The sequence below is a fragment of the Musa acuminata genome, chromosome BXJ3-2 (genome assembly GCF_036884655.1).
Source record: "Musa acuminata AAA Group cultivar baxijiao chromosome BXJ3-2, Cavendish_Baxijiao_AAA, whole genome shotgun sequence".
NCBI classification, from domain to species: Eukaryota; Viridiplantae; Streptophyta; class Magnoliopsida; order Zingiberales; family Musaceae; genus Musa; species Musa acuminata.
In genome coordinates this window covers 29,248,622-29,271,699 of record NC_088350.1, presented here as the reverse complement: position 1 = coordinate 29,271,699, position 23,078 = coordinate 29,248,622, and the positions used below count along the sequence as shown (strand labels likewise).

General features: G+C 41.1%; 3 protein-coding genes across 5 annotated transcripts; 1 reads left to right on the top strand and 2 right to left on the bottom strand.

Moving 5' to 3' along the window:
- The first annotated feature begins 6,677 nt into the window (after nucleotides 1–6,677).
- LOC103975655 (probable BOI-related E3 ubiquitin-protein ligase 3) lies at nucleotides 6,678–8,009 on the top strand. The gene is made up of 3 exons (XM_009390673.3): nucleotides 6,678–6,887; nucleotides 6,977–7,244; nucleotides 7,323–8,009. Exons 1-3 carry the CDS (start codon nucleotides 6,832–6,834, stop codon nucleotides 7,839–7,841), a joined length of 843 nt encoding a protein of 280 aa, XP_009388948.1. The 5' UTR covers nucleotides 6,678–6,831; the 3' UTR covers nucleotides 7,842–8,009.
- Nucleotides 8,010–9,979: 1,970 nt separating this feature from the next.
- On the bottom strand, nucleotides 9,980–11,131 carry LOC135631216 (uncharacterized). Its single transcript, XM_065138698.1, has one exon. It carries the CDS (start codon nucleotides 10,973–10,975, stop codon nucleotides 10,100–10,102), a length of 876 nt encoding a protein of 291 aa, XP_064994770.1. The 5' UTR covers nucleotides 10,976–11,131; the 3' UTR covers nucleotides 9,980–10,099.
- A 1,335-nt stretch (nucleotides 11,132–12,466) lies between these two features.
- On the bottom strand, nucleotides 12,467–21,577 carry LOC103975656 (protein ESSENTIAL FOR POTEXVIRUS ACCUMULATION 1). 3 transcript variants are annotated; one of them, XM_009390676.3, is made up of 9 exons: nucleotides 21,393–21,577; nucleotides 19,847–19,914; nucleotides 18,731–19,660; nucleotides 18,533–18,653; nucleotides 17,148–17,972; nucleotides 14,225–16,967; nucleotides 13,335–13,462; nucleotides 13,175–13,234; nucleotides 12,467–13,083 (listed from the first exon to the last, which is right to left on the bottom strand). In XM_009390676.3, exons 1-9 carry the CDS (start codon nucleotides 21,463–21,465, stop codon nucleotides 12,701–12,703), a joined length of 5,331 nt encoding a protein of 1,776 aa, XP_009388951.2. In that variant the 5' UTR covers nucleotides 21,466–21,577; the 3' UTR covers nucleotides 12,467–12,700. The 3 variants fall into 3 exon arrangements, with proteins under 3 accessions (XP_009388951.2, XP_009388949.2, XP_009388950.2); XM_009390674.3 differs by having other exon boundaries at nucleotides 13,305–13,462; nucleotides 21,393–21,576; XM_009390675.3 differs by having other exon boundaries at nucleotides 13,305–13,462; nucleotides 18,542–18,653; nucleotides 21,393–21,575.
- Nucleotides 21,578–23,078: the final 1,501 nt, after the last annotated feature.

The window sequence follows — 23,078 nt, the reverse complement described above, 5'->3', positions numbered from 1 at the left end:
TTTTCTTGAAGTCAATTACTGATTCACCTTGAGGCGAGCTCAAGTGTCATAACTAATACAATTATGCACTTGAAGCAATGATTCCATGAGGGTGATCAAAGCTAATGGATGCCAAAGCCAAGTTTTGGTTGATGACAGAGTATTGAGCAGATCATTAAGCTATGATACACATCAAGATCATGAAAAGTTTTACCTTCTCAGGTCACTCAACCTCCACTGGTTACCACATCCTGCATGCTAAAAGTTCTGACAAATGAGCCATTTAACCAATCAATCAAGCAAGCAGTCTTTTTCTTGCATCATCATCATTGACAATCCATATGTTTGTCTTGGTCGAAAGGAAGAGTGCAGTTGATTTGGTGGATGTATTGTGTGTCTCACCCTGCCACTCCTCCAACAGCGGTCTTCCTTTGACTCACTCGAGCAATTTGGATCTTGGAGGATCTGCTTTTCAAAAGTGATTTCACATCAAGGCTCTTATGTGGTCTCAAGCAACATGAGAGGCTTGTCTGATATAATGAGATTCTCATGGACGATAGTTCAGTCAAAGTTTGTGTCTCATCACATGGGCAATGGAAAAGCTTTCAGTGGCTTGTAACTCCAGCAAAGTTGAAGCTTCCTGTGACACACTCTTAGGCTCTCATGTTCCCCTGTGACACTGTTGACATTGTGTATTCTTTCATTTTGTCTGGTGTACAGGGTCTAAATATAGAAAGTCATTTTCATGTATGCATCACATATGGAGTAGATACAGTGTTCCCACCAACATGGTGGAGAAACACAGTACTTGCATGCAAGTTGAACAGCCTTCAGGAAGAAGTTGAAATCTTCTGCCAAAGAAAACATTCCACAGGCACTACTGTATGATGCACAACAACTAGGAAAGAAATCAGGCTGTTTGACAATGTGATTCCAACAATGTTAGCTGGCCCCTACATCATTAACCAAGCTAAATTTGCCAAGAGTGATGCATATATACCAATCCATTTGTACCTGATCTCACATGAAACATTGTCAGCAGAGCTTCTCAGAATTCTGTGTGAAGATATTTTCTGTTACCTAATTTCCAAGTTCTTCAATCAACATTTTTTTTTTCCATCTTCTTTGAGTACATACCATCAATGTCAATCACAGGAAAGTTTCCATAGACTAACTTGTCAGCAATCAGGAATCATTTTCTTGCTTCTTAGAGTTGTTCTTTTGAGCTTGCAGATGACACACAACAGACATTGCCATCATGTCAGAATGCATATTTAGTTCCTATGGCTAAAGAAAGAGTCCATGTTTGGGAGTAAAACATTTCTTCCAGAGATTACCATGATTAGATCCTTCCTGCTGATCCTTCTCTCTGGAGGATGTTGACTGATGGAACTTCCAGGAAATGGAGTTAACCAGAATCCTATACTACTAATGAAATAGTTTATGTTATACAAGTAGTTGAAAGTGATAGCTGTACTCAGATAATAAGTGGATCAGTTTGCTTTCTGCAACTTCAGCAATCACATATCTACTGGAGTAGATGAAATATTTCTCTATAATAGGATTGATAGGCTATAGAGCTCATAAATTATGGAGATTTGCTCCTAAGGAAGTATTTTCTGTACCTAGAAGAAGCTCCCATGTAGGAGTTCCATCATACTTAGGAAATTATGCTGCCTCATTCCTTTGACATGTTGCAACTTTCTGTAACTTATAGGACATGATCAAGATGGAGATGACTTGGTTAAACCATCACTGCCAAGCTCCTTGGGGAGGTCAAGAGGCAAGGTGTGGCAAGGAAGAGGGAATTATGACCAGCAAGCAGAAGCATTCCTCTTGCATAGCTGAGCCCATTCTCTTCAAAAGGTTGAATCAATTGTTTTGGCCAAGATTGGGCAGCCTCAGCTACTCACATGATGAATGGACTACTACTCTAGTTTGGTCATGGGATCTGCATCTCCTGTACATCCTTACACTTGAATATTCTTGACTGTAGTGATGAGTTATGACTGGAATTGGAAGGTTTAAATTAAAAAACAAGACATTTGTTGTAATTGGATACATTCATCATTGATGGTGGAACAAAATTGCCATCAGAAATTAAATTGAGCCCAGTTCCTATGGAGAACTCAAGTTGTAAATTTTTTCTGAATATTTCAGTGTATCATCAGCTTTGCATGATGTTTTCACTTTAGTGTCTAGAGTCATATGTAAGGTTGATTGCTAATTGGTGTGGAGTAGGCAATAGCAATTTAAGAATCAATAGGTCTACTGCAGAACCATGTGGATTATGCAAACATTGAAGTGATTTTAATTTGAGAGCCTAAATATATTAAAAAGGGGGTAGGTGCTACCTGACCTCGAAAACTGTGGTGTAAGAATAATCCAATTTATTATCTGAAATATCCATGTGATGTTGACTCTGCCAAATTTAGCATAGAATAATTAGATTGTGCAAGGTGCTTCAATTTTCTGCTTTGAAGCTGGCTATGTGAATCTAATTTGATCATGCTTGTTCACCTTTTTAGTCCCCTTGAATTCAATTTCATGTTAATACAGAGTGATGGCACAGTAGACTTTCATATGCTTTCTCCAAGAATTTGAAACTAAGAAAAGAAAAGTTTAACTACTAAATAAAAGAATGATTAATGCAAAATGCTCAGGAGAAAGGAAAGTTGGTATCTGCAGAAACTTTTCAGAGTAGGATTGTTTTTATGGTTCTTTCAGCTAAGCAAACCTTCTCCATTGAGGTAATGTGATGTCCACAACTAGCTTTGCTAAGAGTTCTGTCTCAGCCTGATGCTGAGGGTTGAAGTTTTCTCAGAGAGTGAGAGATTTGGCATTCAAGCTTTGTTATGATTTGAAGAACCTAAGAGTTTACTTTTCATTGGCATTTTCCATCTCCATTAATAGTCCAAGGCAATGTGGCAGTGAGAACTTCAGCGTCCTGAAAGCTATGAATGCTCTGTTTGATTTCACTTCTTTAAATTATAGGTCTCGAACCCAACTGCAGTAAGGGTGCTGCTTAAAGGTCTCGAATGAAACTTGTTGATGGAAAGAAGCAACAAAATGAAACTGGATGGATGATACAATTCAACTATTTAGTAGGTTGAAGTGGGATCAATGATGGTACTGTGCATGCACAGCAAGCTACCACATCATGCATTGTCTTGACATGACAGGCTTAGAATGCTGAGTGTCATGATGTGGAGGCATGCTGCTTTCTCTTATGGTAGTGGGGGAACAGATGCTTGGTGTTTCAAGCTGCAACAAAATCCTGCAAAATGGCTGGCTGTGTTTGCTATCAAGAAACTCTCTCCAGGAAACCAAAGGATGGTGGAATCATGGATGCTGAGTAACTTTTTCTTTTAGAGTGGCTGCAACTTGAAGTCTCTTTAGATCTAACTGGTGACCTTCCTTCCAATGGATGAATCCATCTCTCCTTTCTATCATGTTCAAATCCTCCTACTGTGCCCAACTTTATATGATTCCATTATCGGCCACCAAGCACTTATTGCTTTCCACCATCAGAAGACATGATTTCTTGTGACTTATCTGGACTTCTTATGAGGGTTTTCCTTTTGCTTCCACTCTTCGTTGGGTAATGTTGACAGTGAACAACACTAAGTTGAATGATAATGACCATAAGTTGGATCCGAGGTGCATGGATTCTGCTAAGATCTTGCAGCTTTTCGTATTGCTTTGCCTAACTTTTGATGTTTAGGATCGGAGCTTCTTTAAATTCTTCCATCCACTTCCAGATTTGCATGCCCTCCATGATTGTTCTTTATTCCTGTCCTCAGTGGTTCCTGTTAGCTTTCCAAAGTCATTGATGCCCTGGCGGAGACCTCACACTGCATGTGTGATCTTGAGGACCCACGTATGGCCATGTTCCTGCTGCAAAAGGAACTTAGGTGGAGGTGGTGAACCCCACGGCAGCTCAATGGAGACTTTGCATTCATTTGTTTGGTGCCCAACAAAGGTCACAGTAAAGCATGGATTCCGGCAGCGGAACCAATCGGAAGGGCTTCTCCGGTGATCAAAAGCGCAAGCGAGGAAGAAGTACTTGCTTTCGAGTACAGGAGGAACAAGAACAAATAAATTGATCGGTTATCGCATCGATGGAGTCGACGCAAGAAAAACGAAAGAGATGCAGGGAGAAAGAAGAGAGTGGCAAGTGAGATCCTTATCGAATGGGATAGAACGAAGAAAAGAAACTTTGGATGGCGATGGTACTTCACCAGTGTTCTTTGAGGATTCATCTGCAAGCTGGATATGAGAAGTAAAAGGTTGTCCCCCACAAAGTGAAGGTGCTCTGCAATTGCCCAACACAAATGTCTCTTATCTTCTCCCTCCTCTTCCTTTTTTTTCCTCTTATCCCTCTGTTGTTGCTATCAAAACCTGCCTTTGATCCACCTAAACCGATATTTAGCAGTGTGGGTGGCGACCTTTTCCTGTCATCAACTTTTGATGGTGTTGCAGTGTTGGTACTTCAGCAAGGTGGGGGGGGGCAGCAGTGTGGTTGGGGTTGATGGGAACAATAATGGAGTCATGGGATGGTTAGTGAAGATCACATGCACCTATCTGTATGCTTTTTCATGACCATTCACTTTCTACTTTCTCCCTTTTCTCTTTCTTTTTTTTATCCTTCCTTTTCCTATCCCCCATTCCTTTCTTCTGGTCTTCGGATGCTGAATGGCTTCTGGAATGGAGTGCGGATGACTGGTGCATGAACACTTCTCCCAACTCAGTCTGCTTCAGGATTCACTTCTGTGATCACAATTTAATTCTCGGTCAGGAGGCACTCATTGAGAGGTTTAGGGGACACAAACCTGTCATCCGTGGCAAACAGGAAAGCAAGTTTCACTGGTTATGAACAGAAATGTATTTATGTTATTGTGCATGCCTTATTATTATGATTTATTCTGATGGTACAGTTGACTCATTAATTAAAGGATTAAGATTTATTTTAACCAATATAATTTTGATCATATATTATTAAAGTCTTTATAATTTACTCATATCTAAAATAACAATTATATTTAAAATATATATATAACATATAAGTCCCTCTCGTCAAGAGTTAACAGACGTTAAAATTTACTAAAGTGACATGCTGACTCATAATAAATTATTAATATACTGATATATATAATTTAATTTTAAAAAATAGTTAAGATTCATTTTAACCTATGTGATTTTTGTCATTGACCACTTAAACCCTTATAGTTTACTCGTATCTAAAATAATTCTTACATTTTAAAAAATATAGCATATAAGTTTCTCGTGTCAAGCCTATGTTAACATACGTTAGTGTCTGTTTACATGACATATTGACTCACAATAAATTATTAATATAATGATAAGTATAATTTAAATTTAAAAAAAGGGTTAAAATCCATCTTGTCGATGAAGAGGAAACGACGAAGGCCATTGTGGTGGACGAAGGCGGAGAGATAAAGGTAGGAGAGGTCGTAGGTGAAAGTGAGGGAGAGTTGGACAACCACGTCGTAGGCGTAGCTAGTGAGAGAATAGAAGAGGATAAAATGTGAAACGATGGAGATGAAGAGGCTTTGGAGAAGGAAAAGAGACTAAGAGGCCACTATATGCGTAGCATTGGACTAGTCGACGCGCATCAACCTAAGATAGGACTAGAAGCTTCTTAGCTTGTCATTAATGCCGAATAGGCTGTGTACGTATTACGCCTTACTATACAGCAATGACTCAGTGTTACTGCTAGTGGTCGCTTCCATGATGACGCTTCCTTTCGCTATTAATAGTACTCTTAATTTTTTTTAAACTTAAATTATATGTATCATTATATTAATTAATGATTTATTATAAGTCAATATGTTACGTAAGCAAACTCTAAAATCTATTAAATCAAATAGGAGAGACTTATATACTATGTGTTTTAAAAATATATGGATTATTTTAGACGTAAGTGGTCAATGGTCATAACCATAGGGTTAAAATAGACCTTGATCATTTTTTAAAACTTAAACTATATATATTATTATATTAATAATTTATTATGAGTTAATATATGTAAATTTTAACATCTGATAAGATATGAGAATAACTTATAAGATATATTTTTAAAGAGAATGACTTATAAGATATGTTTTTAAAATTATATAGATTCTTTCGGTAAATCATAATGAGATTTACAAATAAAATCACATGGGATAAAATAAATCTTAATCCTTAATTTAATAAATCCTAACTTCAAGTAAACATATCTTCAAATTAAATTCTATAATAAACTCATATTTATCTCACTATAATCAAAATATTTATCAGATACAATTATTTTTTATTTATTTCTTGGATTTTTTTTGTTTTGTTTTATTGGCAGGGGACGACGGAGGCACGGGGAAGAGCGCCACGGGAGAGTCCAAAGGCGGGGACGCCGGCGGGCCCCCCACCCTGGCTGTGGTGGTGGGCGCATTCCTCCACCTATGGCCCGCACGTGGCCGCGGCCCACTCACCTCGGCCACGGGACGACCGAGATCGCCGCTCCCCCCACGTGACCTCGGCGCTGCCCCCCTGCTGCGGCCCGCGTGTCACGTCCGCTTCCCCCCAAAGAAAAACCAATCTCCGCAGTGCGCCCATCGCTTCCGAGAAACGTACACGGATGTTTGGCCTGAAGCGTTAGAGAGACGTGGGTGCTCGTGCACGAAATTTAAGGCACCAACCCAGTGACCAAATCCTTCCTCCCCCCCTCCCTATCCTTTCCTTCCTTCTCTCTCTTCGAACCAAACCCCCCCCCGCCAATAAATCCCACCTCTTGCCACCCCATTCCCATTGCATGCCCCTCTCTCCCACCGATTCCTTCCCCACCCCGATAACATGGCAGTTGACGCTCACCATCTTCACCCCTTCCCCTCACAACCCGTAAGAACCAGGTACCAACTTCTCATCTCTCTCTCTCTGATATGGCCATGTCTTCTAGCTCTTTATTGTTCTTATTATGGTGGTGGTGATCTTGGTGCAGTGAAATCATTGGCAGCACGAGCAACCAGCCAAGTTTCTACGACATGCAGATGGGATTCATCTCGCCCGTCCCCGGTGCGAACGCCGCCTGCAACTCGCTGGCCCCGGTCTCTGCTGCCGCCTCTGATAGCGGCCTCACCTTCAACGACGTCGTCGCTGCCGCCGCGGCGTCGAGGAAGCGGCCGTGCCCGATTTCCTTTCTTGGTGATGACGTATCTTCCCTCCTGCAGCGGCAGTCGCTCGACTTCGATCGCGTCATCCTGCAGCATGTAATTATCTTGACTGGGATAGGCTTCTCTGTTGATCGGAAGTTGCGGTTTTTGATGGGTTGGGATTGGCAATGGCAGGCGGAGACGGTGCGAGCGGGACTGGCGGAGCGCCGGAGGATGTTCGCGAGGCAGGTCGTGGCGGCGGTGGAGGAGGACGTGTCGAAGCGGATAAAAGCCAAGGAGGAAGAGATCGCGAGGGTCGGGAAGTTGAATTGGGCGCTGGAAGAGCGCATCAAGAGCCTGTATGCGGAGAACCAGATCTGGCGGAACCTGGCGCAGAGCAACGAGGCCACGGCCAACGTGCTGAGGACCAACCTCGAGCAGGTCCTGGCGGCGCAGGTGATGGTGAACGAAGCACCGGCGACCGCCGACGACGCCGAGTCGTGCTGCTGCGGGGACAACGCAGAGGACGAGGAGGACATCGGACTGGGGAGGGAGTGGAGGAGAGGCTGCTGGAGCTGCCGCGAGCGCGAGCCGTCGGTGCTGCTTCTCCCATGCCGGCATCTCTGCCTCTGCATGACCTGCGGCCCCACCGTGGACGCATGCCCCATCTGCAACTGCATCAAGAACGGCATCGTCCATGTAAACATGTCTTGAGAGTAGTCCAAGAACAACAGGGCACTCTGCCTTCGCCATCCCTTCCTAGCTTCATACTGTTTCTGTTCTTCTCCCACACATTAGATTTCTTGTATCCGTGTAGATATCCTCCATGAACAACAAGTTCATGAACATGCCTGCAATGAATCCAACTCGATTCAATCCAAATACTATCTGTCGGTCACTTCATTTGATCATCTCGATCATCTGAAGTAACTAAAGGATTATCTAAATCAACAGATCCTTAACTCATCAAAACCAAAGAAAAGGTAATTAATTATCTTGGTGTTCATGTTCCTTTGACCTGGTAAACGCAACAAACCTTCCTCGATCCCCAAGTGGAAGCGTCTGTCGTGGCCATCACCACATGTCGCCACGCGTTCGATCGTCCCTTGGCGACCGCTTTCCGGTCGTATCTACGAACTAGTCAAAGGCATGAATTGACCTCCTAATACTTGCTGGCCTTGTTCAGGGCGGTGAATGCTGGAACCCATCAGAAACCATTGCAGGCGATGGGATTGAGATCAGTGGCAGAGCCTAATGGAGACGCCACTTGTTCCTCGAGAAGGGAGCATCTACCAGGTCTTCTGGCTTTCCCCGAGGGAAGATGCTGAAGAATTGTGCTCCATTTTACTAAAGTTTATTTGCCAAGTGAGATCGAAGTGACTTGACCGAGAGGCAGCATGAGAGACTTTTGAAGTGGATTACCCAACTTGCTAATGGTGACTGAAGTACTGGAGGCTCTCAAAGCTGTTGTGCACTGAAAGGTTTCGCTTTGTTGCATCACGGCAGCCGCTTGGTATTCTTGAGGAATAGGAATAAGCTTCTGAGGAGGAGAATGTTAGGCGGATAAAAAGCATGGCTAAAAGTTCTCGACAGTGTAAAGGTCTGAGGACTTTGGGGGTTCTGTGAGGTGGAGTGGATATAGGGGTGAAACTGCACAGGATAAAGCTTGGCATGGTGAGTCGTGGGGCCTTAAAGATGATGAAGAAAGTGGCACAAATCTGTAAGGAAACTTTTGCACTACGAGCATTGGAAGACAAAAGTATTGATTTTTCTGATATCCAGTGAGTTGGGTGATGATTGATCTCATTGTGCTGAAGGCATGTTGATCAAGCCCATGCTGTGTTTTTTATTTTCTTGAGCTGGCTGTCCCAACAAAGTTAAGGCACTTGGGGTGGTGGTGGCATCTTAGGCCATCATCATGAACATGGAACATAAAACTCTCGCTCACTCTCTCTCTAACAGGCATGCATGTTGTTTGTGCTCCTTGTCGAAGATATCATATTTCATGATCTTTAGGACTGGCCCAAGCATTTAATACGACACGCTCGCTATCTCTTACAGTGAGTGAGGTAGGCCATGCTAGAAAGGTAATGGAGGGGAAGGGGTCAACATAAGAATCGGCAGCTAGCCAAGAACTACAAAAAGTAGAGGGAGGAGATGACAGCATTTAACTTTCCACCTAAGATTGATGTCCGAGAACACGCCCTACGCCAGTCCTCCTCTCTTTTGGGGTTGTGGATTTCAATGCCTACCCCATCCGGTGACTTCCGATGACTAAAGTCATGCGAGAGGAGAGCGATGAGGACGACGGTGGGGAAGAAACAGAGCCAGTTATAGGCCAAATAGTTGGGCCGCGAGCTGTCCTCCATCGGCCCAAATAAAGAAAATGCGTGAAAATTAGATGATAAATATTAATTAAATTAGGAAATCATATATTAAATCTTAAAATCTAAATCAGTTAGTAGTCTAATATCCTGAAAATTAAAAAGATACCCTACAAAATATCTTCAAATAAAAGATCAAATCATATTGAAAGAAAATAAAACAATAATAATAATAATAATAAAAGTAAAATGCTTATACTTTACAATATCAAATTATTCGATAATAAAACATATATTAATTGTATTATTTTTAATAATAAAACATAATTATTAAATTACAAGAGATAATATTGATAGATAATATATTATCCTAATAATAATGGGAATAATTTTGATAGATAAAAATTATCCATCCTAATATATTATATTTATATATATAAAAAAAAAAAAGAGAATCTTTAATTGATGATTTAAGGTTAAGGTTGCGGATATAAGAACATGTGAGGTGGACCTATTGGTCCACAAATGTCAATGACAACATTATCTAGCTTTATAATTGCTTGGGGGAGATGCTATGAAGAGGAACAGAATTAGGAGCGGCAATCTGATCTAACCTGCACCGGACTACAACTACCATGATTTGCTAGATCAGTGACATAAGGGATCGAATGGACCGGCTGGGTCGAGCTGCTTGCAGAGGCCGAGATAAGTGAGGTAGAGCAGGCGGTCCTTGGCGCCGGTGCGGTGGTTCTTGGTGTGCTTGCAGAAGTATTTAAGTTGGTCGAGGTTGCAGATACCCAGCGTCTGGCCCAGCAACAGGAACAGCCAGTTGATGTCGCGCTTCTTCTGGGCCATCACCGGCCGCATGCAGTTGGGCTGCCCGCAGGCGTCGCAGCCCGGTAACACAGGGCACGTCCACTCCGGCGGCGCTCGGTCGTGCATGAGGTGCTTCTTCGCGCGGATGAAGCCCCCCACCTCGTCGAACTTGGCGAGCAGGTCGTACTTGATCTCCCTGCTGGCCTCGCACCGCTTGCACTGCACCACGCCGCGGATCTCCCGGATGCCATGGGAGCGCAGGTGGGCGAGGGAGTGCACGGTGGCGCGGCGGTCGGTGGACCAAGCAAAGGCGGGCTGGACGAGCTCGCCCTTGCTGCCGTCCTTGGGGCCCTGCGTGGGGTTGCGCCGGGTGCGGGTTCCACCAAACCGAGGCGATGGAGCGACGCCGTTGGAGAAGGAAGCACCGTGGAAGACGGAAAAACCTGGGCGTGGAGGGGGCTGCGCGGCCGCAGGAGTCTGGGAGGATGGGGGAGGACTCGGCGGGGAACGAGAGCAAGACAAGCCGAGGGTGAGTTCGACGCTGGGGTGGGAGGGAGGCATATCCTCGCCTTCTCCGTTCCTCCTACGCTTGTGATCTCCGTCTCCTTTCATGTGGCGAAGACGTGCGTGGGAATAAGACGAGAGAAGGGATGAGTCGGTGGGATTGGCGTTTGAGATGAGTAAAATAGATGAGGGGAGGAGCGGCATGGATTGGCGGGAGAGAGGAGAATAAGACCCCGACGCCAACCAGCCTGAGGATTCCGGTAACCAACTCCGCGACGATATCGGTGCCGCTTCCGGTGTCCGGTGCTTAACAGCTCGCCTCAAATCTCGTGCTTTAGATCTCTTCCTGTTTTTCCTTAATCTTCTTTTTCTGATTATTTTACTGATCTAAATTTTATTATCTTATTAGTTACGCTATCTCTGAGGTAGATCAGAAAGATTTATATATATATATATATATATATATGAAAAATAGATTATAAATTTTTCTGTGCAAAAGATTTATATAATCGACATTGATAGTTAAGACGTCGAGATTCGTTACTGTACGACGATCTGAAGGTTAAGACAAGAGGTGTCTCTCGCTCATTCCAAAATTCAAATTAGTGATAGCATTCATGTCAACATTCCATATCTGAAGTTTATTTTTTTGTTTTTTAGAATATGAAGTTTACGCACCGAATGTAAACTTAACCACCGATTTTTTTGTAAGGCGATTTTTCTTGGGAAAATATTTTTTATTTTTTTATTTTAGGTTTTTCCCATGACATGTCCTAATTTTTTATTTTTTTTCATTTGATACTTTTTTAATCTAATATTTTAAATATCATCGATGTTTGTTCTCTCTTCATCGCAATGACGTACGAGAAGCATAGTGGTATAGTTGATGTATAAAGGTCTTACGATTGGATAAAGATAAAGGATTAGAATGTTATAGAATCAAAGTATAAGGGTGAAAACGATAGGATGATAATGACGATACGAGAATGGGACGCCTGCAAAAACAAGAAGATCAAAGTGACAAGACGAAAATAACGAGCAAATGTAAGGTAGACGCACCAGGGCAAAAGCAATGAGACGAAGACGATCACGACGAAGCCAAAAAGATATCTTTCGAGTAAAACACAAAAGAGATTTTTTAAAAAAAAAAATTCATCCCTTTTCTTTCAAATGATTATCCTAATTTTTATATCTTCTACTTTACATTAAAAACCATAACAAAAAAAAATAAGAGTAAAGCATATAAATAAAAAGCATATTATCAATCACAAAGAATTATCAAAGAAAAAACGTCTATGATTGATAATAAAAATAAAATTAATAATAATCTTTCTTATTTTAATTAAATTTAAAAGATATGTAACGATGAATGTAAAGTAAAAGGCGACACTAAAATATAAAGAAAAATTTTCCCCCCAACGCTAAAGATTTTCAGACAACAAAATATTGACAACTCTGATGACCTCTCTACAAAACTTTAGAAATACAATAAAAATAACAAGATCAAAGATAGGCATTAATGTTCCTAACCTGTTCGAGTGGGCGTTTACAATGGACAAGAATATCACCAGTACAAAGCCAGCCATGGTGCTGAAACTTCTGTGAGTGCTGATCCCCAGATTTTGGAAAAATAAAAATTCCATGGGCAATTTCAACCATGTCAAAATTTAACCAAGAGAATCAAGAGTTCATGACTGAAATAATCCAACAAAAAAACATTGAATGCCTGACTAGTCCTTTGAATCAACCATGGCTAAGCTTTTTTTGTATTCAAAAGCACATGCCTGGTGGTTTTGCTTGCCTACAAAATCGATCGAGCTGTAATTCTGTTCCAACTACTTGCGCGGAAACCCGCCAGAGAAAAGGATGACAACATTTACATATGGTTTATCAAGATAATGTATGTACACTCGGCACAACTAACCCCCTCTAATCATCGATGCTCTGGATTTCACCCTTCATTATCCGGTTGCTGACTACGTTAAATCCTAAGATAGATGGGTTCATCTTCTGCCCTTTCTTCCCCTTTTTCTTCCCCCGTCCTTTGGATGGCCCATCTAACCCATCCTCTAAGCCTTCCTCGGCATCAGTAGCAGTGTTGGAACTCCGAAGAGATGTATTATGTACAGATGTGTTTCGGGACTTCTGTGGCTGGAAGGCAATTTCGAGGACATCCGGTGCCAAGAATTCCTTGTAGTTGAGAAAATTGTCAATGAACTCGTGGTTGCGGTCCAAAGAACCAAGATTTTCTCTCAGTAGCACTTCTGCCTCTGAAGTTGATTGCTTTACGCAAAATTCCAGAAAACTTGTATCTGAAACAATTGGAAAAAAAATTTAAGTAATGATAATCTTATCTTAAGCACAAAAAAAGAGCAAAACAGTTTTGGTAGTTGATAATGGTACCACTTGTTCCCGTAAGACGGATCCACTCATTCACGCACCAGTCCCTGAATTCCACTGCTTCTGCAAATAAGAGAACATAAAAAACAGTATCAAGAACAAAATCAGAAAACGAACCAATGGCGAGCTTTACCTGAGTTCTTTGTTGTGGCAACACTCCTACCCTTTGAAACCGACACAACTGGCCCAGGTGAGGCTGAAAGAGAATGATCCACAGGTCTGTTTCCTGATGGCTTCTGACCTGATCCTGCTCCAGAAGCTCCTTTTGAAGGAGTGCCCTTAACCAGTTGCCTAAACCAATAGTTGTTGCCAACCCCAGTTTGCTTAGATAAAATGGCCTCTTTAAGCACAAAACTTCAGAAATTTAAAGTAGCAAATTTTGTAACTATTGTATAAATCATGACAAAGTTATCCTACATATGAAATTCATATAAGCTTAACACCATTGATTCATGAAACTCATCCTAGAGAAGGTAACAGCTTAAAAAATAAAAAAAAATTATCCCTCAAGTTATATCGACCATGCACATTCTTGAAAGGCAGAACAATCAGGCATATAGATCGGTGAAAATAAACACAATAGAGAAGGTATAATAACAGCAAGTGTTGCATAAATAAAAACAAAGAAGCAATCGTGCCAACAATACTGCAAGGTGATCTCAGTTAAAGTTATAACAGTACATGTTTGAAACAATCGTATCAAAATTAAACAATAGCAGATAAAAATCTGGGTTGCAGGACACGACTTGACAGACACCAAGATATAATGCTGTAATATTGCAAGAATGACAATATGAACAGTTAAGAATCATATGATTTGGTCAACTTGACAAACAGATAAAAGAGCCAAAAGAGTAAAAGCATAAAAGCCATGCAGATAAAGTAAATTATTGAAATAAAACATGAATCCAATTAATCTGTAAGTAACAAAGATAGCAGGAAAAATGTTAGCAAAACCAAAACAACTATGTGTGGCAAGGAAACATAAGCTTCAAGACAGAATTTCAATGCAATTAACATATGAACTCTGAAAACACAATTCCAAGCACGTACTTCTTGGGTTCTGGTTTTGATTGCTCACTAGGTCCCCAAAATAGATCATCTTCAGACCTAGATTTTGTCTGAGTTGAAACTTGTGAAACGAGATGAATGGATGATGCAGTGTTGGATGGAAATGATCCAGAATCCTGCCTAGAAGACCCATTTCCACGGCTAGCATGGTTTGACTGGAGCTTTGCAGGAGTTGGTATTGAAATTTGTTGCTGCACGGTTCCAGACCTCTTCTCTTGCTCCATTTGAATGTCTCTTAATGACATCGGCCTGTGAAGCTTCCTCGAGTCCAGAGACCAAGCTGGAGGAGGAGCAGAGCTTACCTGATCCCCCTTCCAAAGAACAAAATCTCCTAAAGATGGACCCTTGGGTAGAGCAGGCAACAATTCTTTCTCTTGTTGAACCTGACATGTACCTTTAGCCTTTTCAGTAGGAGACGGATCTGCAGACAATTCAGCCATACCAACTGATTGTGGGATCTTAACTCCTGAAGCTTTTGACTTTGATGCTTTCTTGCGGGCTTTTCTAGTATCTTTAGCCTCAACAAAGTCATCATCATCAACAGCAGATGTATCAATGTCGGACCCAGCTGGTGTCGGAGATGGTAGAAGTAAACCCTCAGCACGACTAACAAAAAGCTCTGTGTCTTCTTTACTTGACTTGGTCAAAACTTCTTCAGCCAATAAATCATGCAGCTGACTTTTCCTGCTCTTCGACTTCAGATTATTTTCAGAGTTAACCACGGAACTTGTTGCAGCTTGTTTGGTATCACCATTCAATTTATTTTCCAAGTTGGTGACTAACCCTGACCAAGGAGCTGGCAGTGGACTTCTTGCAGATGTAGGAACTGCATCAATTTCAGAAAGCAATGTTTCTTTCTGTGCTCTCAGCTGTTCCTCCTGTTGTATCTCCAAAAGTGACTTAGGCTTGAGACCTGGAGAGGATTTCCATGCCCACTGAGATGAAGTTACCTTTGAATTGGATGTCAGTGGCCCCACCACTCCAGATTCAGCTTCTCCTTCGGTTTTAGATTCAGCAGTTACAAGATTCACGGAGGATAACAACTGTGATCTCAGAGATTCAGAATGCTCGGTGGAGGATGCAACAGAACCTTCAACTCCTGTTCCAGATGAAGGCCCACAGAGAGACTCTTCAGCATCTGCTTGCACTTCAGATTTAACCTCATTAGCATTTGTACCAACAATTTCAATGTCAGTACTTGATCTTTGGCTGGAAACCATCTTAGGCAATCCTTTACCAGGGTCTGCAGATATCTTTGTCTTGGATTTCTTCTGCTTTTTTAATTTCTTTTCAGAAGCCTTTTTAACTTGTGCCTCTGCAACCATTTCTTTAACTTCATGGCCAGAAATATTTATATTTTGTACTTGATCAGAGATAGATGATACAAAATCATGAGATGTTTGACCACCCTCGACAGAATCCAAATTATTCAGGGCTTCAGAACCAAATGGTGGCACTGCTTGAGTCTGAGATATCGATGGTGGCTTATGGTCTGTCTCAGCATCACCCAAACTTTGATCGATCTTTTGGAGATCAGAAGTTAGTTCCTCAGATGTCTTCATAGCCTCTAAGAAAGTCAAACTTTCTGCCATCACTGGTTTTTCTACAGTAGTAGGGTTAGGAATATCATCATTATCCAGTGAAAATTGAGTATCTGATTCTTTTGAACAAGACATTTGGTCAAAGACCTGATGTGGTAAGCACATGGACAGAGATCCAGAGCTTACAGAATTGACATCCAGCGTGCCTTGCATATTAACATTCGGATAGTAAGATGGTTGCTCGGAACACTCATATGCAACAGGCCTCTGCTGATTCATCTGAAGTACCTCATGTGTTCTTTGAAGCATAAGATGATTGACAGCAGCATTACCTGCTGACATGGCAGCAGGTGCCTGTCCATAAGAAGGATCACCAAACTGTTGATGAGACTGATGACTAGATAGGACCTTCGAAAGCATATGCTGCTGCTGCTGCTGCTGCTGCTGAAGCATCAAGAGCTGCTGCTGCTCCTGCTTTTGCTGCTGCTGGAGCAACAAGATCTTTTCCAGAGAAGGGAGTTGAGCAGCAGGAATCTGAGAATGCAACTGTAACTGTGACAGCAGATGCTGTTGTTGCAATAAATTCGACAATCGAGGATCCTGGTTTATCTCAGAAGTTAGCATTTTCTCGGGTGGAACTAAGCAAGACGAAAGATCACCATGTTGTGTAATTAAATGAGGCAATGGTGGCTGATTAGCAGATTGCAAACCCTGCTGCTGAACTCCTAACCTGATCTGGGAAGGCATAGGTTGATTATAATGCATGTTTAACATGTCAGCTGGAAACTCAACACCACCACAAATAGGGCTGTTTACAGTTGGTGCTTCTAAAAAGTTTGGATGAAAAGGCACACCAGAATTAACAGACCGTGAAGGAGGCTTATCTGCTCCAGGATGCAGTAAGGACAACAAGTCAACATGCTGAGGAGACTGAAGAATTTGAGGGGGAGAGCCCCCAGCCGAAGGCATGAATTTAGAATGGGGCACAGAAGAATCTGAGATTATATCTGTTTTTGAAGCAATTGATGATACATCACCCTCTGACCAATATGAACGAGGATTCAGTAATGACCTTTGCCTCTCCAACAACCTGGCTTGGGCAAAGAGGTAATTCATATCGTTCCCACTTTCTCCTACCACAGAGGGCAATCGGCCAGATGTGCTCCCTCCAAATTCTTGCATACCTGCATGGATAAAGTGAGGAGGTTAGAAAACTTATCTGATACAGGCATGCTCAGAAGCTAAGCAGACAGAATATTTACATAATCACAAGAAGAAAAAAAGTGGTGATCTATCATGCAACTCATCAGATAATGTTTTCCAGTAATTATGTTTCAAATAAATATTTTAGTCAACTAACAAACCTCGACTAAGAGAAAAGCTTTCTGAAGGTGAACCGCTCATGTTACCAGACATTAACGACTCCAAAAACCGATTCTGTGATTCAGTTGCAGTGTCATGCATGTTTCTCTGTCCACTCTTTAGAACATTTTCGCCAAGACCTGAATGAATGCTACCAGGATTAACAATTTTTCCCTTAAGAGATTCGTCCAATGTAACACTGTGTTTCACAACGCCAAATCCAGGTGGTGGCCCTGCCTTCATCCGTAGGTGAGGCATTACATCCCCAAGTGATGAAAAAGGTGCATCAGCTGGAGAACCCGCAAGTCGTACTTGCAAATCAATACCAAAATATCCTGCTTCAAACCATCCAATAAGATCACTTCCAGCAAAAGGACCTTGAATTTGACCTTGAGGATCTTTATAGTACAAAGAAAGATCTTCTGGAGAAGGTGACTGCAGCTTCCTGGCAATCAACACATCCTTCGAAATCAAACTATCACTTTCCTTCATAACTTCAGTTGATTGCCTTTTATTATTGGAATCACTTTTTGTATCCGAATGAAAACAAACTCTGTCGGTGTCTTGCCATTGGCCATCTCTGTATAATAAAGAGGTAATAGCTGTATTATGCTTAAAATCCACATCTTTCTGCAGATGGGATGAACTCATATCTGACTCTACTGATGCAACTTCTAAAGAAAAATCTTTCCTATCAAATTTAGAACCATATTTATGGTCTCCAGCTGACTGAGATTTCTGTGGGACAACATAATGAGATGAACTTTCCATCCTGGTTACTTCTTTAGTAATCATCTCATCTGCACTAGGAAGAACCACATCTAGATCTACAAAGAGATTAACAATCAATGTTAGGGAAACTTACTTAACAAGAACTGCATCCAACATAATGTAAGATTACCTTAAAACAAAAATAAGGCCAAAAAGAGAGGAAAAAAATTCGTAAGTTTTGTCAATTTCAGGCATGTGATGGTAATGACACTTGATTTTAGATGCTAGACCTCATGCATAAAATCCAAATTGATTCCTAGAAAACATGAAAGAAAGAAAAAGACAAACTATATCCCATATTTTAACAATAGGTTTGAAATGAACGTACCTATTACATTTACTTTATTTGGCAGAATTAAAGAGAAATTTAATTATGTCCACCTCTAAATGATGTTCGAGTTAATAGTACTGTTATCCATATGATGGACTCTCCAGAGGGCTGAAATTATCACTTTTAATATAGTCGATGTATCATCTTTATAACCAAGCCCAGCATTTAATAAATCATGGTCACTGCCTATCCACGATAATTTAGACTATCCAAAAGGACTAGAAATTATAAAGAACAATCAAACATCTCATATGTGACAGAAATTAACCAGAAACCAAACAGAACCTAATTTACTTTGCCGTGATGAGACAGCATCTGTGTTAGTCCTCCCAATGGAGCTTTCCTTTATAAGCTGAGAAGCACCACTGCTCACAATTTCTCCCTTGTCGATTCCCTTGATGATAACCTACTCAGACACCAAAAGCATAAGGACATGCAGAAATGGAAAGAAGTATGGCCAATAAAATTAATCTAGTTGATTACCGATTCATCAGAAGTCGGAGCAGAAAAAGCCAAAGGCTCCAGAGGTTCAACTTGTGTCAGGGAAGGTACTTCAACAAACTCATCTAATGACAATCTAAAACTTTTTATATCAGTTGTCCTGTATATATCCAGCAATTTCATCCTAGTATATCTTATAGTTGAAAGGTCTCCGGATGCACCATCTGACTTCTCATGAGAAAAACCCAAGTGAAGGGAACGTGAAGCATCACTATTTGTGCTGCTCATGCTAGAATTAAACCTTCCTCGACCAATAGGCGCAGATGATATCCCATTTTCTGCTCTTATTCTACCGTAGCCAATCATATTGGGCTGTTTGACAGGTGTCTGCAATTGGTGGTGAGAAGAATCTCCCCTTCCACGGCCCAACGTATAGTTGGACCTCCATGAACGAGAATAATGGTCATCTCCTTCTGTCTCCTTTCCATGGTTGTTTATGTCCTTGCCATGACCGCTAAGATAGGGCGCAGGTGTTCCTTTGTCAGGAGTTCCATTACCACCTTTGCCGGAGTCTGACCACTTCTCACGCCAGCTATCAGACTCCTTATCACCCGGCCCCCAGCGTGTGTTCCACTTGCTCTCACGGCGCTGGTCACTTTCCTTGTTACCTGAATCATTCCACCTTTCGGACGGAATTCGGCGTGTTTCTCCAGAATGCCTGAATGTATTTTCAGACCATCGCTCTATCCTACGAGCATCACCAGGCTCTTTGTCCCCCTCCCTCCAACGGTCTCGTCGAATGGCGGAACTAGTTTCCCTTTCTTCATCATGCCAGCGATCTCGGCGCCCAGGTTCTAGGTTATGCAAGACTGGCCTGAAAACATCATTTCTCTTTCCAGTATTAGACAAGTCTTCACCAGCTCCTAATGCCTTCACAGCATCTGGTCTATTGTCATGATGAGAGCCTAATTCCTGCATGAGAATAAGATTCAAAATTGCATGCTATACTCGGAGTAGCAAACAAAATAAAGTAACACCAGTGCAATGATGGCTGCCACAGCCATCATTGCTTGCTGAAGACCCCACAGGAATGTCGGATTAAAAAAACTGCAAGCGTGAATTATTTGAGCACTACTTTACCACAGCCATAATACTAACCTTATCAACAGCCTTTGATATAAGCCATTGAGGAGAAAGAGGTATAGAATTGTCAGAGCCTTGCATGTCTGCAAAAGTTGAACATCTTAAGTAGAAGAAACTGTGCGATAGAATGACAATTGTAAATGAATAGCAAGAGAACGAAATTCAAAATTATATAATATTAATATAATATAATTTAGATAGCATAACATGTTTGTTAGAACTAAAGAAAAGGCATGAAGAATCATATGGTTCTTCTGCTCATGGATAAAAGACCCACGAGTCTCCATTGTTATTTGATAAATGGTACTAGAATGACATCACCAGAAACAAGCCTAAAGGAACAACACAGCTTAAGTATGAACTATGAAGTACTTCAAGTCTGAAAGATGAATTAAATTATCTCAAAAGGAAGTATCCGTTTCGAGGACCATTATATCTCCGCTGTTTACAACTACGTATTCACTAAATATGACAATTTACTGCATTTAAGAAATGACAGATAAAAAACCAACAGATTCTGAAAATGTAAATCTGTCTGTCCTTGTCTTCATAAATTAGTAATTTGGAATCTTTCTTCTACTGTGTCATGAACTCACGGTAAAAAAGAAGATACCTAGATAGGCTATTTAAACATGTCAAACACTCGCTGCAACTTTCTCAAACAGCTATTTGACATATGCTATAAGACTGAAGTTCAGATGAATGATTAAATAAAAGAAAGCCTTGCAGTTTCAACTATAGGAAAACACATGATAGCCCAAAAGCAAGTTCTTTAAACAACTGTACATTAGCAATGGGATACATCCAAAGCAGCACAGGGATCTTGCTCCAGTACTTTCTTTTTTGCCTATTCCTACTTTCGTTCTAATTTTAAAGCATTTAAAAAGGCTGATGCAGTTGAATGGTAAAAAATTACCATACTCCAATGCTCGAATGGTGAACATCAGTAACTCCCTTCGGCTGCACAGTCTTAGTGTGACTCCACTAGGCCATAATATATAAGAGGAGCGATGGTGTTAATTGTCACTTGGTTACCTACCTCTAGTCCTAGCTTTCTCCTTTTTTTGCCATTTATTTTTCTTCGCAACTTTCAAGATTAGATTCTACACTTGCCAAAATAGGATCGGGCGTGTCAAAACTGCAATGATATGAACTCGCCTTCCACACTCTTCCCGTTGATCAAATAAGACGATGGATAACTTGCCCTACACAGTCGTTGAACGCGAATAATGAACATTACAAACTTTTCCCTCTTCTTCTATGGAAGAAAGATCAATCTACCGCAAAACCAACAGATTGTTAAGACTGTAATAAGCAACAAAAAATCGCCTCGCAATATCTCCAACGACAAAGCTTCGAGCAGCAGTATTTCCAATAAGAAAGAAACATTCAAAGAGTAGACCAACATAAACAAACAGCGAAACCCTAAAAGAAGAGAGCATCATCCCAAGGCGAATGATCAACAATTTGATTCCCAAATAGAGGGAGCACGGCCGTCCAAGGACAAAGACCCGTGACGGAGCTAGGGTTTCTGGACGATAGGCGGAGGCAGAGGCACAACCTTTTACGGTCTGGTGCGGCGAGGGGTCCACGGTGAGTTCGCGGCGGCCATCGGCATTGCTGAGGTCGGCCATCGTTAGAAGTCAAGCTCCTGCTCTCGCTCTGTGGTGGCTGCTTGCTCGGAGGGGGGGGAGGAATGGGGAAAAAGGAAGAGGGGAGGATAAATGGAGGAATGAGAGAAGCCACGCCTGCGCACGTTAGCACGATCCCTCGGGTTCTTCGAACTAATTCGTGACCCCAGGACAAGTCAATCGAACACCGCCGTCGATTAGACGATCCGACGGTTGATCTCCCTCGATCCTTCTATTAGCCACCTGATCGCGTTCCTAAACGTGCGCCGGCAGAGGAGCTCTAACCCTAGTGGAGGTTTCGCATCGAGAAGCACCCACGAACGAACCACCCATCATAAAAGTCGAATCCACCTGTAACGTGGCTATCTAACTCCGGCCCCACGCGGGGTATCTTTTGCAGGGTGTGGCTGCTTTGGTCTCGACCAAGTAAACATATGCGGTACGACTACCCGCGAGCGTTTCAGTATCCGATCAGTCGATGTGCGGCATGATCCTATTGGATCACCTTTCAGAGATCGAACGGTGCTGATTTCTCCTTCCGGGCAACTCGGATAGCATGGGTTTGGGCGCGGAGCAACTTACCGGGAACCCAATGTGTCCGGTTCGAGTTAGACATGGATCCAAGCAAATTGGCCAATCCTTTTGCAACTCGAGGCTCTATTTGCATTGATGGGCAATAAAATGTAATAGGAATGCTTAGATTCCAAGCAAATGTCACTTACTTTGTGCTCCTATATGGGGAACAGAAAGCTGGATTGATATGAATGCAGTTAATTAAAGGAGGAGAGAGATGAGCAAAACACAAAAGGGCTAATGTGGGGTGAATGCAACTTTGTGAGTGCACAAGTTGTTATGTTGATGGTATATTTGTGATTGCACAAATATATACAAATACTTATATTTGTATATAGTCTTTTACGTTGTCCATTAATTGTGGGTCGCAACACAATAATACATTGGAAAATGTCACCTCTTACCGAACATGAAAATATGTTGGGTACTCCTATTTCGATATTAATTAAATTAGTGTAATTTAGTTAAAAATATTTTTATTTATTTATTTATTTTCATAATCAATTACATATTTTTCTTAATATTTTCATACTTTTTTCTATTATTTATTCGTTTTCTATTTTATTTTTTGGGGTTTTCTTTGGTAATAGTAGGGGTTTTGAAATAATTCATGTAGAAATTATAGTAAGTATTTAAAAATAAAAAAAAATTCTAATATTCCATTTTATAGCAAATGTATTTTTTATTTAATATATAATTTTATTATTATTATGTATATATAAATTCCTTAAAATTTCTTTATCAAACACTATGTGACATGGTTGAAATTTGAAGTTAACTTTGGTCTAATGTCCAATCTTAATGCTATCATGAAAACATGGGACTCGTGTATGATCGTGCATAGTCTACGAAAAAAATCAAAGATATTTCTGATGATTAAATTAGTAAAAATTTATGAAATTAAAAATGAGTATGATTCTTAGTGATAGGTCACACTTAGTCATTTTTATATTGAGCTTATATAATCATCAAACTGAAGTGAAGAATTAATTTTGCAGATGATTATGCAATATTGACAGTTATTATTCAGCCATGAAGACGTG

What these genes read in the sequence shown, in the direction of transcription:
- LOC103975656 (XM_009390674.3), bottom strand. Translation starts at nt 21,465, where the DNA reads ATGGCCGACCTCAGCAATGCCGATGGCCGCCGCGAACTCACCGTGGAC. An exon ending in CTCCGACTTCTGATGAATCG is followed by an intron (nt 18,654 to 18,730) that starts GTAATCAACTAG and finishes GTGTCTGAGTAG; the next exon opens with GTTATCATCAAGGGAATCGA. An exon ending in TCAAAACCAGAACCCAAGAA is followed by an intron (nt 13,463 to 14,224) that starts GTACGTGCTTGG and finishes CTATTGGTTTAG; the next exon opens with GCAACTGGTTAAGGGCACTC.
- LOC135631216 (XM_065138698.1), bottom strand. Translation starts at nt 10,975, where the DNA reads ATGCCGCTCCTCCCCTCATCTATTTTACTCATCTCAAACGCCAATCCC.
- LOC103975655 (XM_009390673.3), top strand. Translation starts at nt 6,832, where the DNA reads ATGGCAGTTGACGCTCACCATCTTCACCCCTTCCCCTCACAACCCGTA. An exon ending in TCACAACCCGTAAGAACCAG is followed by an intron (nt 6,888 to 6,976) that starts GTACCAACTTCT and finishes ATCTTGGTGCAG; the next exon opens with TGAAATCATTGGCAGCACGA. An exon ending in ATCGCGTCATCCTGCAGCAT is followed by an intron (nt 7,245 to 7,322) that starts GTAATTATCTTG and finishes TGGCAATGGCAG; the next exon opens with GCGGAGACGGTGCGAGCGGG.